This window comes from Lactuca sativa, chromosome 1 (genome assembly GCF_002870075.4).
Source record: "Lactuca sativa cultivar Salinas chromosome 1, Lsat_Salinas_v11, whole genome shotgun sequence".
NCBI classification, from domain to species: domain Eukaryota; kingdom Viridiplantae; phylum Streptophyta; class Magnoliopsida; order Asterales; family Asteraceae; genus Lactuca; species Lactuca sativa.
The window spans coordinates 64,002,798-64,017,664 of NC_056623.2; the positions used below are offsets into that span (position 1 = coordinate 64,002,798).

The following is a 14,867-nucleotide window of genomic DNA, read 5'->3' on the forward strand; positions in this document are numbered from 1 at the left end:
CACATCAAACGGAAGAAGAGAAAAACAAACAAAAAAAACATTTTGGTTTGTACAAAAACAAATAAGTTGTTTTTTTAATGTTAGATTGAAAATTAATCTAGGAGGGCGTGCACCCCTCAAATAATCAAGTAAGGGACAGCCACGATTAATTAAAAATATTATATAAATAATAAATCCGTGAGCTTCTACAATTTTTTATATTTTTATATTTTTGATTTTATTTATGAAATGTATTATAAAAGAACTTTATGTATATAATTATTTTAGTAATGATGTGAAAATACCGATATAATAAATCTTTGCTACTTTTTTTTCCAGAAAATACAAACGGATAAAACGTCCATAAACGAAGATGTAAACTTGCACCTAGTGACCTAACATCAGTCTAGATCTTCAAATGCCAATAAATTCATAACCATAGTGTTCCTCCCCTTGAATCAACAGGTAGTAATTTATTTTATTACCCATTAAATAATTAAATAATAACCCAAAAAAAACATGGTGTAAAAGCTATTATGGCTACATAATACCTTGAACCGGTTTATTGTTCTTGGCTACTTCTTCAGTAATTGCTTGAATCATCGACGTCATGTTGTTGTGAGACGAACCCCCTTCCTCCATTGCTCTCTTCGCCATTTCCCCAAGCTCTTTAGCTCTCTTTCTTCTTGCCATTCCTTCATCATCATCATTCATTAAACCTTCCACAGCTATCTTCACATCTTCCCTCTTAACCATCACTTTCAAGTTATCTCTCTCCCCAAAAGAAACAGGAACCTCCGCACCAATTCTCACTCCAATCTTCAACACATCTGTGATAAATCGTTCATTTAGGAATTGGTCAGCAAAATGAGGCCATGTAACCATTGGAATCCCAGCAGAAATCCCTTCTAGAGTCGAGTTCCACCCACAATGCGTTATGAAACCCCCAACCGCTGCATGTGAGAGTATCAAGATTTGTGGTGCCCAACCAAACACCATTAAACCTCTATCTTTGATCCTTTCTTCATATGCTTCTTCCAAGAGCCATCTCTTTAGTTCCTCGTTTGTCTCTCTAATGAACCAAATAAACGGTTTGTTCGATAACTCCAATCCCAATCCAAGCTCAATGACTTGTTCTGTGCAAGCATACGATAGACTCCCTAAGCAAACGTAGACTACAGAACCTGGTTCTCTTAAATCCAGCCACTTCAAGCAATCATGTTCGTTAATGGAAGCCTTGCTACCTCTTTCGGCTACATCTAGGAAACTTCTGTTACATAATGAAACCGGTCCAATACACCACACCTTTTTATCTTTAGCCTTTGCGAATTCTTCAACATACTTGGGCTCTAACTCATCGAAGCTATTCACGACAATCCCATATGCAGCTTTTCCAGCTTCTTCTATACGTTCAAACATCTCCAATCTATCTTTTGAGTCTCTTTTTGGCCAATCAGAAGCCTGGGGTTTGGTGACTTCGATCCGGTCAGGCAAACCGGGCAGCACAAAGTACTCAGAGTCGGATTTGATTTCGTCAAGTATTCTAGTATTCGCTACTATGTGTATGCATAGATACGTGTAGCATCCTGGTCCATAGAAAACAAGCCTAGGAATATTTAACCTCTTAGCGAGACCTGTCGTCCATGGTAAACCACTATCTGAGATGATGCAACTTGGAGCAGGAGTTAAACGGCGGAGCATGCTTTCAGTTGGTTCTTCTAACATGGCAATGGCGTCAAAAAACTTGACCACTAGTGCAGTTGATGGAATCAAGTCAAAACTCTCGCATCCTTCAGGCAACCCAACTTCAGCTAAAGGGAGTTTGAGTTCAAGAACTTGAATCTTGAGGTTAGATTTGATTGCACGATCTGTGACTGATTTATAACGGTTGGCGTTAAGTGGAGTTGTGATTATAGTGACATGAACATCGCGTTGGGCTAGCATTCGGGCAATGTCCACCATGGGTATCATATGGCCTTGGGCCATTAGAGGGAACAAGATAAAGTGAAGGTCGGAAGAAGGGGAAGCCATTGGAGTACAAGAATGTGGTTTTGGATGGTTGTTTGTAGAACTACTTGAGGGATCTATTCACTTGGCTCAAATAACATGTGAAGTGCTGTAAGTGTTTGCCACGTGTCTTAATCTGTGTGATTTGCAAAAACCAAGACCCTTCAAGATTGACGTTATGTTCTAGATTGCAACTAGCAAATAACTTCATGTAAAGAAAATTATGTTAAAAATTGGGTATGAAAACAATCATCTGGGTTTTTGGTTTTTTGATGGATTGTGTAACTTTAGTATTCCCCGTGATTGATATTTCTATCATATGTTTGAGGTGTAGGAAATCCAATCATCTGTTAAAGTCACTTTCTGGAGAGAAGTATTCTCCGTGATTGATATTTCTATTCTGAGTAAATTGCACCATCTAACTTATATTAAATCACAATTTAAATGTAATTAAATAATAAATACTCATATTAATTCCACTTATAGTAATTATACATGTGATACTATTATCACCAACAAAATTTGTGGGAAAAAAATCTAATTTCTAAGAAACCTAACCTTTAATCTGTACCAAGTCATGTTTGTGGATAGACATCGAAAACGTCTTGGCTAGTTAGTATGAAAAACGGAAGTGAGTTAACAAGTATTTTGTTAGAAAGAAAATAGGGAGATGTTGATGATCATACATTTCATAGTTGTAGGATTGTAATTACTTTGCCTGAAATCTATTTGATTCATATCTCTAGGCACAAGAAATTAAACGTGTACTAGATTAGTATGTTAATTGTTCGTACTCTTAGGAATGTCAAAAAATATACTAGTACTACAGAACCTACTTTTTGGAGCAATTTTTATTTATTTATTAATTTATTTATTTATTTTGTGTGTGTGGTGTGTGGTAGCCTATAAAAATCATACCTTTAAAGCAATTTCTATCAATAAGCCAATAAATCGCACCATTTAAAACATTTGTTGGTACAATTTCCCTATAACCACATTAAATACATTAAAAACGCATTTATTGGTGCGTTGGTTCAAAACCGCACTTAAATCAATAAACTACATCAAAAAATCATGTGGAATCGAATCATTTAATCTTCCTTCAAAAAAAAATTCAAAATTTTAGGACATGTTCCGCAAAAACTAGCCGGTAGCGAGTAGCAGTTAGCGGGTAACTTTTGATTTTGGAGCGTTTTGTTGAAAGCTACTTCATATAGCTTTTGATTTTGGAGCCTTTTGTTTAGGCTAAAAGCTAAATGCTCCCATTGCCGAATGAAACTTTTTCTTTTTATTAGTTTTTTCTTAAAAGCTAGAAGCCAGAAGCTCCCAAAAGCTACGTGTGACTCCAAATTTACAAATATCTCTCCCAAATCTTCCTTCTTCCTTCTAATTTTTCATTCACGTTTACACAGAGAAACCCAAAGTTACCAGGACCTCTTGTTTATCACTATTTGAAGCATCATCACTAAGACCCTCATCACCATCTTCTGTCTAGTTCCTATTGTTAGTTAATCAATCGGTTCTTACTCTTTGGTTAAATGCAAGCAGGAACTATTTTAGCATCTTTCGAGTTCTTTGGAAACCCAACATTAATGTTAATGATAAATGATTCATAAGAGGAGGAACCAGGTGAAAGGCTTTATTATGTCTATCTTTTAATTACTAGTTTTTTTTTTTTTTTTTTTTTTTTTTTTTTTTTTTTTTTTTTTTTTTTTTTTTCTGTTTTGTGGCTAAAATCTTATAATTAATATATATGAATTGAAGTTGTGTAGGTGAAAACGATGGATCTGAGTGTAGGAACATATTCAAAGAGAAAAGATTCACTGCGCCTATTAGTAATGTACATCCTTTTTCATTTGAGTGGTAAAAATAAAACACCAATAAAACTTGAAACATATTCAAGTAGATAGCTAAAGAAAAGAAAGTATATTGCAAAACAATTTAATCAAAATAGCTCTTTGATTAATGAGAAACTTGCTCAAAACTCAATTGTTTACAATTACTATCTCATACCCTAACACGGCTAAGACAATGTTTATATAGGATCTAATAACCGACTTGCTATTACATTGGAATTAGGAAACATGACCAACTTGCCATATTATGATTGCTTGGTCTCCAAGGTCCTACGTGACTTAGGATTTCAACAATCACCCCCGAATCTCTAAGTCCTTCTAGAGAATTCTTCAACCCCGATCAAGCTCCGCATTTCCTTGAACTTGGTTCGAGCTAGAGGTTTTGTAAGAATATCTGCCCTTTGTTCTTCACCGGGAATATACTCCACCTCCACTTGTTCCTTTTAAACACAATTACGAATGAAGTGAAACCTCGTGTGAATGTGTTTACTTCTTCCATGAAAGACGAGATTCTTTGTTAGTTCGATAACCGATTTGTTATCAACTTTAAGAATCACTTTCTCTTGCGCTTTCTTCATGATTTCTCCAAGAAAATCTTGAAGCCATATTGCTTTACATGTGGTCGTTGTGGCTGCCATGAACTCCGCCTCGCAAGATGATAAAGCAACGGTATCTTGCTTTTGCGAACACCATGTAATTGGAGATGACCCATAGTAGAAAATGTGACCGGTTGTGCTTCTTCCGTCATCCGGGTCAACATTGTGACTACTATCACTATAACCAATAAGTTGCCTTTGTCCTATCCTCTCATACTTGATTCTGTATCCAGTTGTTCCTCGTAAGTACCTTAGAATGTGTTTGATTGCACCACCATGTGATTCTCTTGGACTTTGCATGTATCGGCTAACAACTCCAACCGCATATGTCATATCGGGTCTTGTTTGCAAGAGATATCTAAGACATCCTACCACCTTTCGATATTGTGTTGGGTCGATTTCGGGTTCATCTTCGGCCTTTGACAATTTATTTCCTGGTTCCATTGGTATATGGGTCGGATTGTAATCATGTAAACCGGCTTCTTTTAAAATGCGTTAAGCATATGCTTCTTGGTTTATAGTAATCCCCGATTCTTCTTGCTTAACTTCAATACCAAGGTAATAAGTCAATCTTCCAAGATCCGACATCTCAAAGTTTTTGGACATCTCTAATTTGAACCTCTTGATCATGATCAAATTTGTACCTGTGACAAATAAATCATCAACATAAATTGCTAAAATTAGCAAGTTAGATCCTTCACTTTTTCGGTACACCGATGGTTCTTTTATGCACTTTTGAAATTTCATACTTTTCAAAATCCCATCAAGCTTCGTGTTCCATGCTCGAGGTGCTTGTCTTAGACCATATGGTGCTTTTGTAAGGCGATATACTTTATTCTTGTTGCCTTTCTTTATATAGTCTTCCGGTTGTGACACGTAAACAGTTTCTTTTAATTCTTCATGTAAGAATGTGATTTTAACATCTAAGTGGTGAAGCTCCCACCCATGAGTAGCTGCTAAGGCTATAAGAAATCGAATGGTTTCAATTCGAGCTACTGGGGCAAATACTTCTTGAAAATCAATACTGGGTTATTGCACGTAACCTTTAGCAGCCAACCTTGCCTTTATTTAATAATGGTACCATCTGCATTTTTCTTCAATTTGAACACCCACTTGAGTCCAATTGGCTTCACCCCCATAGGTTTGGTCACAAGTGTCCAAGTATTATTTTTGTTTATCGACTTGATTTCCGCATCCATGGCCTTGACCCACTCTAGTTCTTTCTTCGCTTCTTCAACCGATATCGGCTCGTCATTGGTTGTTAGAAGGAGCTATTCTAGATTATCAAGATCAAGCTCATAATCTTGAAATCGTCTTGGAGGTACTCTTGTTCTTGAGAGTCTTTTATTTGCAGCTCCTTGTTGAACATTATTATTTACCAGACTTGGTTGTTCATTATCTTGTACTTCTGCTCCGTCTCCAATCTCATGATCCGATTCAATTGGTTCAATTGGATCATTGTTTATATCGTTTCCTTGGTTGTTGTTCACATCGTCTCTTGGATAGTCTCATGGTATTATGAATGAGCCCGGTTCTTCATTGTTGGTTCCTGCTTCTTTAGCCCAATCTCACCCTTTGGTTTCATCAAAAATAACATCTCGACTCACAATTAATTTTTGTGTTACCGGGTTAAACAACCGATAAGCTTTCGTACCCGGTTCGGAACCAACATGCACTAGTGATCTTGATCTTGCATCCAACTTCTTTAGATTAACCGGTTCAACTTTTGCATGTGCTAGACACCCAAATATACGAACATTTTCTAAATTCGGTTTTCTTTAATACAACTTTTCGTATGGAGTTGTATCACCAAGGACTCTTGTGTAAACGCGATTAATTAGATTTGTAGAGTGATTTACCGCTTCTCCGCATAAGTAGTTTGGAACATGCATTGCCTTCATTATACTTCATGTCATGTCTATTAGTGTTCGGTTTATTCGTTCCACAATTCCGTTTTGTTGTGGAGAGTATGGGGCAATAAGGTGGCGTTTGACTCCGTTTTGTTCACAAAAAGAATTAAACTCGAGAGAAGTAAACTCACCTCCTCGATCACTTCTAAACACTTTCAAAGGCTTTCCAATTTCATTCTCCACCAAAGCTTTGAATTTTTTGAAGTGTGTAAACGCCTCACTCTTTTCTTTCATAAGATAAATCATGAAAAATCATCGATAAGTGTAAAAATATACCGATTTTGACCCTTGGTTGCCGGCATGATCAGACCGCATAAATCACCGTGAACTAGCTCTAATGGTTGTTTTGCTTTGTATGTCGTCATAGTCAGGAATGACTTTCTTGTTTGCTTGCCGACCAAGCACGATTCACATAATTGATTCTCATGATCAAATTGAGGTAACCCTTTGACTAAACCCTTCTTGGACATCTTTTTCATTGACTCGAAATTGATGTGCCCAAGTCTTGCATGCCATCACCACACATCTTCACTTAGTCTCGAATGAAGGCAAATAGGAACTCCAATTTGTAATGTTATTTTATAAAGGCGGTTTGGAGTTCTTTGTACTTTCATTAATAAGCAATTATCGGCATCATGCATGGTCAAATAGTTATCTTTCATTCGGATATCACACCCGACTTTGGTTGCTTGTCCGAGACTTATAATGTTGTTCTTGAGATTTGGTATGTAATAAATCTCCGTCATCAGCCTATGTTTACCCTTCTTGCCTTGGAAAAGTATAGCACCTTTTCCCTTGATTTTTACACACGAATTATCTCCGAATTTAACCCTCCCGGTTATACCTTCATCAAGCTTGGAGAAAAATGACCGGTTTCCCGTCATGTGATTACTCGCCCCATTATCCAAATACCACACATCGTTGTCTTGTGATTCGTATCGAGAGGGTATCACCTTCTCTTCATTCAAAAACACGGTCTCATGTAAAAATACGGACTCGTCGGTATCGTCATATTCGGCAAAATTACTTTCTTGTAATTTTTTGATTCGGTGCGGACATTGAGACGCAAAGTGGCCCGGATTATCACACCGGTAACAAATAATTTTGGATTGGTCCTTTTTCGATTTATGATTCGGATCTGAATTTGAATTGGGTCTGCTGTTGGACTGGTTATTATTGGATCGAGTGTTATTAGGCCTTCCACCTTGGGCCTATTTTGGTTTAAACCTGTTTGGACCTGATCCACTTGACCCACCATTCGACCCGGTTCCTTGGTTAAACCCACTTGACCCATCATTCCCTTTCCAGTTCCCTTTTCTTTTTCCATCTTGCTGATGCCCCGATGATCCACCATAGCCAGACGACGCTGATTTCATGAACATCACTCTCGCCTGACCTCCTCCGTCGTCCTCTTCTTCTTTTATTCTTTCTTCGTACGCCTTGAGTCGTCCCACTACATCTTCAAAGCCAACAGATTTCAAATCCAACACCTGTTCTAATGAGGCGACAATATGGATGAATTTTTCCTTGGGTAGCGATTTCAAGAATTTCTTCACCATCCTTGGTTTATCGATCGATTCACCGAGTGCGGCCGCCTTGGATGCGATTCCTGATAGTTTTCCCGTGAAAAGTCGATCGACTCCGACTCAGTCATCTTCAATCGATCAAAATCATACATTAAAGTCTGCAATCGTGCCTCCTTCACACGGTTAGCCCCCGTATGTCTTGATTTGATTGCTTCCCAAAGTCTCTTGGAAGATTCTTGTTCACCAATTTGGATTATGAGTTCTTCAGGTATCGAATGATAAATTAAACCTATTGCTAAATCATCTTTGTCTTGATTTTTTGTAGTTCCAGGTTCAGTTATCTCCCAAGCCTTATGAATCTTTAATACCACTTTCATTCTCATTGACCACACCGTGTAATTCGTTGATGTGAGCATAGGACATTGCACTGAAGTTGCTCCAGTCTCCTTCTCCCTCCCGGAGCACCGCCTGAAGTCCCTTCATCTCTTGCCATGTCGACCTCTTTCTTCAACAGGTTAAGAAATGGATCTCAAAGCCTTCTCTTCTTGGCTCTGATACCAATTAAAGAAACTAAAGTAAATTGCAAAACAGTGATAGATTATTTTATTTCCTTATTTTATTAGTTTATTTTAGATTTTTATATTTTTTTAATTATTATTGCATTGTATTTTCTTTATTTTCTTTATTATGGATCATATCGGGTGCTTGTTATGTTGCATGAGATATTTTATAGGTTTTTCGGTGCTTGTTGCGGTTGTGGGTTGATTGGAGACGGGTTAGTGGGCTCCCGAGGCATTATTGGGCTTGGCGGAATCAAAGAAGAAGAATTGGGCTTTGAAAGTTATTAGCTTGGATTATTTGGGCTTGTGAAGATGGATCATAAATTTCTAATTTTGGGCTTGGAGCATCCATTTGGTGGCTAAATGATGATTGGTGGATTCAAATTACATGGACAAGGGGGGGGGGACCAAAGGAATCTTTGGTAGTGGAAGGGTGAAGTGGTGGAATGAAGGACCAATATCATTACAGCAACATTTGCGCGGGTGGAATTTTCGTTGCACGGGTACCCGCGCAACTACCCAGTTTGGGCATTTTGGTCATTTGGCACACCATAATCTTTAGGGATCAGATCTAGAGGCTTATTCACAATTTTCCACCATTGAAGACCTGCAAGAGGCGATTTTGGGAGCTAGAAACCATTTCCTTTCATCTTTCCAAATCTTAGGTAGTTTCTTTATGCAATTAGATTATTGTTCTTGTTACTTTGTTGCCATGAGTGGCTAATACTCTTATTTGGTTGACTTTGGCTGAAAACCAATGAATGTTTGTGGGTTTTGAAGGATTTATGTTGATTATCAATTTATTCCATGTTTATGATTCTAGTTTACAATTCTTATGCTTATTTGATGCTTTGATCATGAGCTTAGTATTTGATTGAGCAATGGTTGATTTGTTTCATTGATTTTGCATTGGATTATTGAATTTATCTAGAACAAAGGCTTTATGATGGTAGAAATCATCTCTAGCTTATGAATCATATCTCCTTTATGGATGTGTAAGCATTTGACATCCTCTAGGAATTGGGGATTCCTTCATTCTTAAGGCTAATTGATTTCTTGGAATTAATTGCTTCAATTGACCCTTGATCTTAATTAAGAAGGTGTGTTGTGGGCTTCCCCAACCTCCATACTACCTATGAGGAATCTTAGCATATCATGCTTCATGATTGCTATAACCAATTTGGGATGAAGGATAAACTTTGTATTAGATCCTAATGATAAACACACAAATGTTCATTGTGTTGAATTGCCTTAGTTAACCAATTATTCCCAACCTTTGAGCATCTCATCAACTTGCTTAATTGCAAGGTTTTTAGTTATTCAAGTAATCAACCCCCCCCCCCCCCCCCATTTTAGTTTAATTGTAGTTAGTTAGTTTAATTTCACTAGTTCTATTGAATTGCATTGGTGATTGAATACAACCATTTCCCCGAGGATCGATACCCCTTTTTACCATTATATTACGTTTATTTAGCAATCAAATGGTGTAATTTGCTTGGTGGACTTGACATCCCATCAAACATTTTAATCAAAATAGCTCTTTGATTAATGAGAAACTTGCTCAAAACTCAATTGTTTACAATTACTATCTCATACCCTAACACGGCTAAGACAATGTTTATATAGGATCTAATAACCGACTTGCTATTACATTGGAATTAGGAAACATGACCAACTTGCCATATTATGATTGCTTGGTCTCCAAGGTCCTACGTGACTTAGGATTTCAACAATCACCCCCGAATCTCTAAGTCCTTCTAGAGAATTCTTCAACCCCGATCAAGCTCCGCATTTCCTTGAACTTGGTTCGAGCTAGAGGTTTTGTAAGAATATCTGCCCTTTGTTCTTCACCGGGAATATACTCCACCTCCACTTGTTCCTTTTAAACACAATTACGAATGAAGTGAAACCTCGTGTGAATGTGTTTACTTCTTCCATGAAAGACGAGATTCTTTGTTAGTTCGATAACCGATTTGTTATCAACTTTAAGAATCACTTTCTCTTGCGCTTTCTTCATGATTTCTCCAAGAAAATCTTGAAGCCATATTGCTTTACATGTGGTCGTTGTGGCTGCCATGAACTCCGCCTCGCAAGATGATAAAGCAACGGTATCTTGCTTTTGCGAACACCATGTAATTGGAGATGACCCATAGTAGAAAATGTGACCGGTTGTGCTTCTTCCGTCATCCGGGTCAACATTGTGACTACTATCACTATAACCAATAAGTTGCCTTTGTCCTATCCTCTCATACTTGATTCTGTATCCAGTTGTTCCTCGTAAGTACCTTAGAATGTGTTTGATTGCACCACCATGTGATTCTCTTGGACTTTGCATGTATCGGCTAACAACTCCAACCGCATATGTCATATCGGGTCTTGTTTGCAAGAGATATCTAAGACATCCTACCACCTTTCGATATTGTGTCGGGTCGATTTCGGGTTCATCTTCGGCCTTTGACAATTTATTTCCTGGTTCCATTGGTATATGGTTCGGATTGTAATCATGTAAACCGGCTTCTTTTAAAATGCGTTAAGCATATGCTTCTTGGTTTATAGTAATCCCCGATTCTTCTTGCTTAACTTCAATACCAAGGTAATAAGTCAATCTTCCAAGATCCGACATCTCAAAGTTTTTGGACATCTCTAATTTGAACCTCTTGATCATGATCAAATTTGTACCTGTGACAAATAAATCATCAACATAAATTGCTAAAATTAGCAAGTTAGATCCTTCACTTTTTCGGTACACCGATGGTTCTTTTATGCACTTTTGAAATTTCATACTTTTCAAAATCCCATCAAGCTTCGTGTTCCATGCTCGAGGTGCTTGTCTTAGACCATATGGTGCTTTTGTAAGGCGATATACTTTATGCTTGTCGCCTTTCTTTATATAGTCTTCCGGTTGTGACACGTAAACAGTTTCTTTTAATTCTTCATGTAAGAATGTGATTTTAACATCTAAGTGGTGAAGCTCCCACCCATGAGTAGCTGCTAAGGCTATAAGAAATCGAATGGTTTCAATTCGAGCTACTGGGGCAAATACTTCTTGAAAATCAATACTGGGTTATTGCACGTAACCTTTAGCAGCCAACCTTGCCTTTATTTAATAATGGTACCATCTGCATTTTTCTTCAATTTGAACACCCACTTGAGTCCAATTGGCTTCACCCCCATAGGTTTGGTCACAAGTGTCCAAGTATTATTTTTGTTTATCGACTTGATTTCCGCATCCATGGCCTTGACCCACTCTAGTTCTTTCTTCGCTTCTTCAACCGATATCGGCTCGTCATTGGTTGTTAGAAGGAGCTATTCTAGATTATCAAGATCAAGCTCATAATCTTGAAATCGTCTTGGAGGTACTCTTGTTCTTGAGAGTCTTTTATTTGCAGCTCCTTGTTGAACATTATTATTTACCAGACTTGGTTGTTCATTATCTTGTACTTCTGCTCCGTCTCCAATCTCATGATCCGATTCAATTGGTTCAATTGGATCATTGTTTATATCGTTTCCTTGGTTGTTGTTCACATCGTCTCTTGGATAGTCCCATGGTATTATGAATGAGCCCGGTTCTTCATTGTTGGTTCCTGCTTCTTTAGCCCAATCTCACCCTTTGGTTTCATCAAAAATAACATCTCGACTCACAATTAATTTTTGTGTTACCGGGTTAAACAACCGATAAGCTTTCGTACCCGGTTCGGAACCAACATGCACTAGTGATCTTGATCTTGCATCCAACTTCTTTAGATTAACCGGTTCAACTTTTGCATGTGCTAGACACCCAAATATACGAACATTTTCTAAATTCGGTTTTCTTTAATACAACTTTTCGTATGGAGTTGTATCACCAAGGACTCTTGTGTAAACGCGATTAATTAGATTTGTAGAGTGATTTACCGCTTCTCCGCATAAGTAGTTTGGAACATGCATTGCCTTCATTATACTTCATGTCATGTCTATTAGTGTTCGGTTTATTCGTTCCACAATTCCGTTTTGTTGTGGAGAGTATGGGGCAATAAGGTGGCGTTTGACTCCGTTTTGTTCACAAAAAGAATTAAACTCGAGAGAAGTAAACTCACCTCCTCGATCACTTCTAAACACTTTCAAAGGCTTTCCAATTTCATTCTCCACCAAAGCTTTGAATTTTTTGAAGTGTGTAAACGCCTCACTCTTTTCTTTCATAAGATAAATCATGAAAAATCATCGATAAGTGTAAAAATATACCGATTTTGACCCTTGGTTGCCGGCATGATCGGACCGCATAAATCACCGTGAACTAGCTCTAATGGTTGTTTTGCTTTGTATGTCGTCATAGTCAGGAATGACTTTCTTGTTTGCTTGCCGACCAAGCACGATTCACATAATTGATTCTCATGATCAAATTGAGGTAACCCTTTGACTAAACCGTTCTTGGACATCTTTTTCATTGACTCGAAATTGATGTGCCCAAGTCTTGCATGCCATCACCACACATCTTCACTTAGTCTCGAATGAAGGCAAATAGGAACTCCAATTTGTAATGTTATTTTATAAAGGCGGTTTGGAGTTCTTTGTACTTTCATTAATAAGCAATTATCGGCATCATGCATGGTCAAATAGTTATCTTTCATTCGGATATCACACCCGACTTTGGTTGCTTGTCCGAGACTTATAATGTTGTTCTTGAGATTTGGTATGTAATAAATCTCCGTCATCAGCCTATGTTTACCCTTCTTGCCTTGGAAAAGTATAACACCTTTTCCCTTGATTTTTACACACGAATTATCTCCGAATTTAACCCTCCCGGTTATACCTTCATCAAGCTTGGAGAAAAATGACCGGTTTCCCGTCATGTGATTACTCGCCCCATTATCCAAATACCACACATCGTTGTCTTGTGATTCGTATCGAGAGGGTATCACCTTCTCTTCATTCAAAAACACGGTCTCATGTAAAAATACGGACTCGTCGGTATCGTCATATTCGGCAAAATTACTTTCTTGTAATTTTTTGATTCGGTGCGGACATTGAGACGCAAAGTGGCCCGGATTATCACACCGGTAACAAATAATTTTGGATTGGTCCTTTTTCGATTTATGATTCGGATCTGAATTTGAATTGGGTCTGCTGTTGGACTGGTTATTATTGGATCGAGTGTTATTAGGCCTTCCACCTTGGGCCTATTTTGGTTTAAACCTGTTTGGACCTGATCCACTTGACCCACCATTCGACCCGGTTCCTTGGTTAAACCCACTTGACCCATCATTCCCTTTCCAGTTCCCTTTTCTTTTTCCATCTTGCTGATGCCCCGATGATCCACCATAGCCAGACGACGCTGATTTCATGAACATCACTCTCGCCTGACCTCCTCCGTCGTCCTCTTCTTCTTTTATTCTTTCTTCGTACGCCTTGAGTCGTCCCACTACATCTTCAAAGCCAACAGATTTCAAATCCAACACCTGTTCTAATGAGGCGACAATATGGATGAATTTTTCCTTGGGTAGCGATTTCAAGAATTTCTTCACCATCCTTGGTTTATCGATCGATTCACCGAGTGCGGCCGCCTTGGATGCGATTCCTGATAGTTTTCCCGTGAAAAGTCGATCGACTCCGACTCAGTCATCTTCAATCGATCAAAATCATACATTAAAGTCTGCAATCGTGCCTCCTTCACACGGTTAGCCCCCGTATGTCTTGATTTGATTGCTTCCCAAAGTCTCTTGGAAGATTCTTGTTCACCAATTTGGATTATGAGTTCTTCAGGTATCGACTGATAAATTAAACCTATTGCTAAATCATCTTTGTCTTGATTTTTTGTAGTTCCAGGTTCAGTTATCTCCCAAGCCTTATGAATCTTTAATACCACTTTCATTCTCATTGACCACACCGTGTAATTCGTTGATGTGAGCATAGGACATTGCACTGAAGTTGCTCCAGTCTCCTTCTCCCTCCCGGAGCACCGCCTGAAGTCCCTTCATCTCTTGCCATGTCGACCTCTTTCTTCAACAGGTTAAGAAATGGATCTCAAAGCCTTCTCTTCTTGGCTCTGATACCAATTAAAGAAACTAAAGTAAATTGCAAAACAGTGATAGATTATTTTATTTCCTTATTTTATTAGTTTATTTTAGATTTTTATATTTTTTTAATTATTATTGCATTGTATTTTCTTTATTTTCTTTATTATGGATCATATCGGGTGCTTGTTATGTTGCATGAGATATTTTATAGGTTTTTCAGTGCTTGTTGCGGTTGTGGGTTGATTGGAGACGGGCTTAGTGGGCTCCCGAGGTATTATTGGGCTTGGCGGAATCAAAGAAGAAGAATTGGGCTTTGAAAGTTATTAGCTTGGATTATTTGGGCTTGTGAAGATGGATCATAAATTTCTAATTTTGGGCTTGGAGCATCCATTTGGTGGCTAAATGATGATTGGTGGATTCAAATTACATGGACAAGGGGG

The 14,867-nt window shown here is 38.0% G+C and overlaps 3 protein-coding genes across 3 annotated transcripts; all 3 read right to left on the minus strand.

Moving 5' to 3' along the window:
* Nucleotides 1–432: 432 nt before the first annotated feature.
* Nucleotides 433–2,114, minus strand: LOC111913158 (UDP-glycosyltransferase 73E1). The gene has a single exon (XM_023908888.3). It carries the CDS (start codon nucleotides 2,008–2,010, stop codon nucleotides 520–522), a length of 1,491 nt encoding a protein of 496 aa, XP_023764656.1. The 5' UTR covers nucleotides 2,011–2,114; the 3' UTR covers nucleotides 433–519.
* A 2,036-nt stretch (nucleotides 2,115–4,150) lies between these two features.
* On the minus strand, nucleotides 4,151–4,882 carry LOC122195128 (secreted RxLR effector protein 161-like). Its single transcript, XM_042896650.2, has 2 exons — nucleotides 4,373–4,882; nucleotides 4,151–4,282 (listed from the first exon to the last, which is right to left on the minus strand). The coding sequence occupies exons 1-2, from the start codon at nucleotides 4,880–4,882 to the stop codon at nucleotides 4,151–4,153; spliced, it is 642 nt and encodes a 213-aa protein (XP_042752584.1).
* Nucleotides 4,883–10,181: 5,299 nt separating this feature from the next.
* Nucleotides 10,182–10,913, minus strand: LOC128127399 (secreted RxLR effector protein 161-like). Its single transcript, XM_052765882.1, has 2 exons — nucleotides 10,404–10,913; nucleotides 10,182–10,313 (listed from the first exon to the last, which is right to left on the minus strand). The coding sequence occupies exons 1-2, from the start codon at nucleotides 10,911–10,913 to the stop codon at nucleotides 10,182–10,184; spliced, it is 642 nt and encodes a 213-aa protein (XP_052621842.1).
* Nucleotides 10,914–14,867: the final 3,954 nt, after the last annotated feature.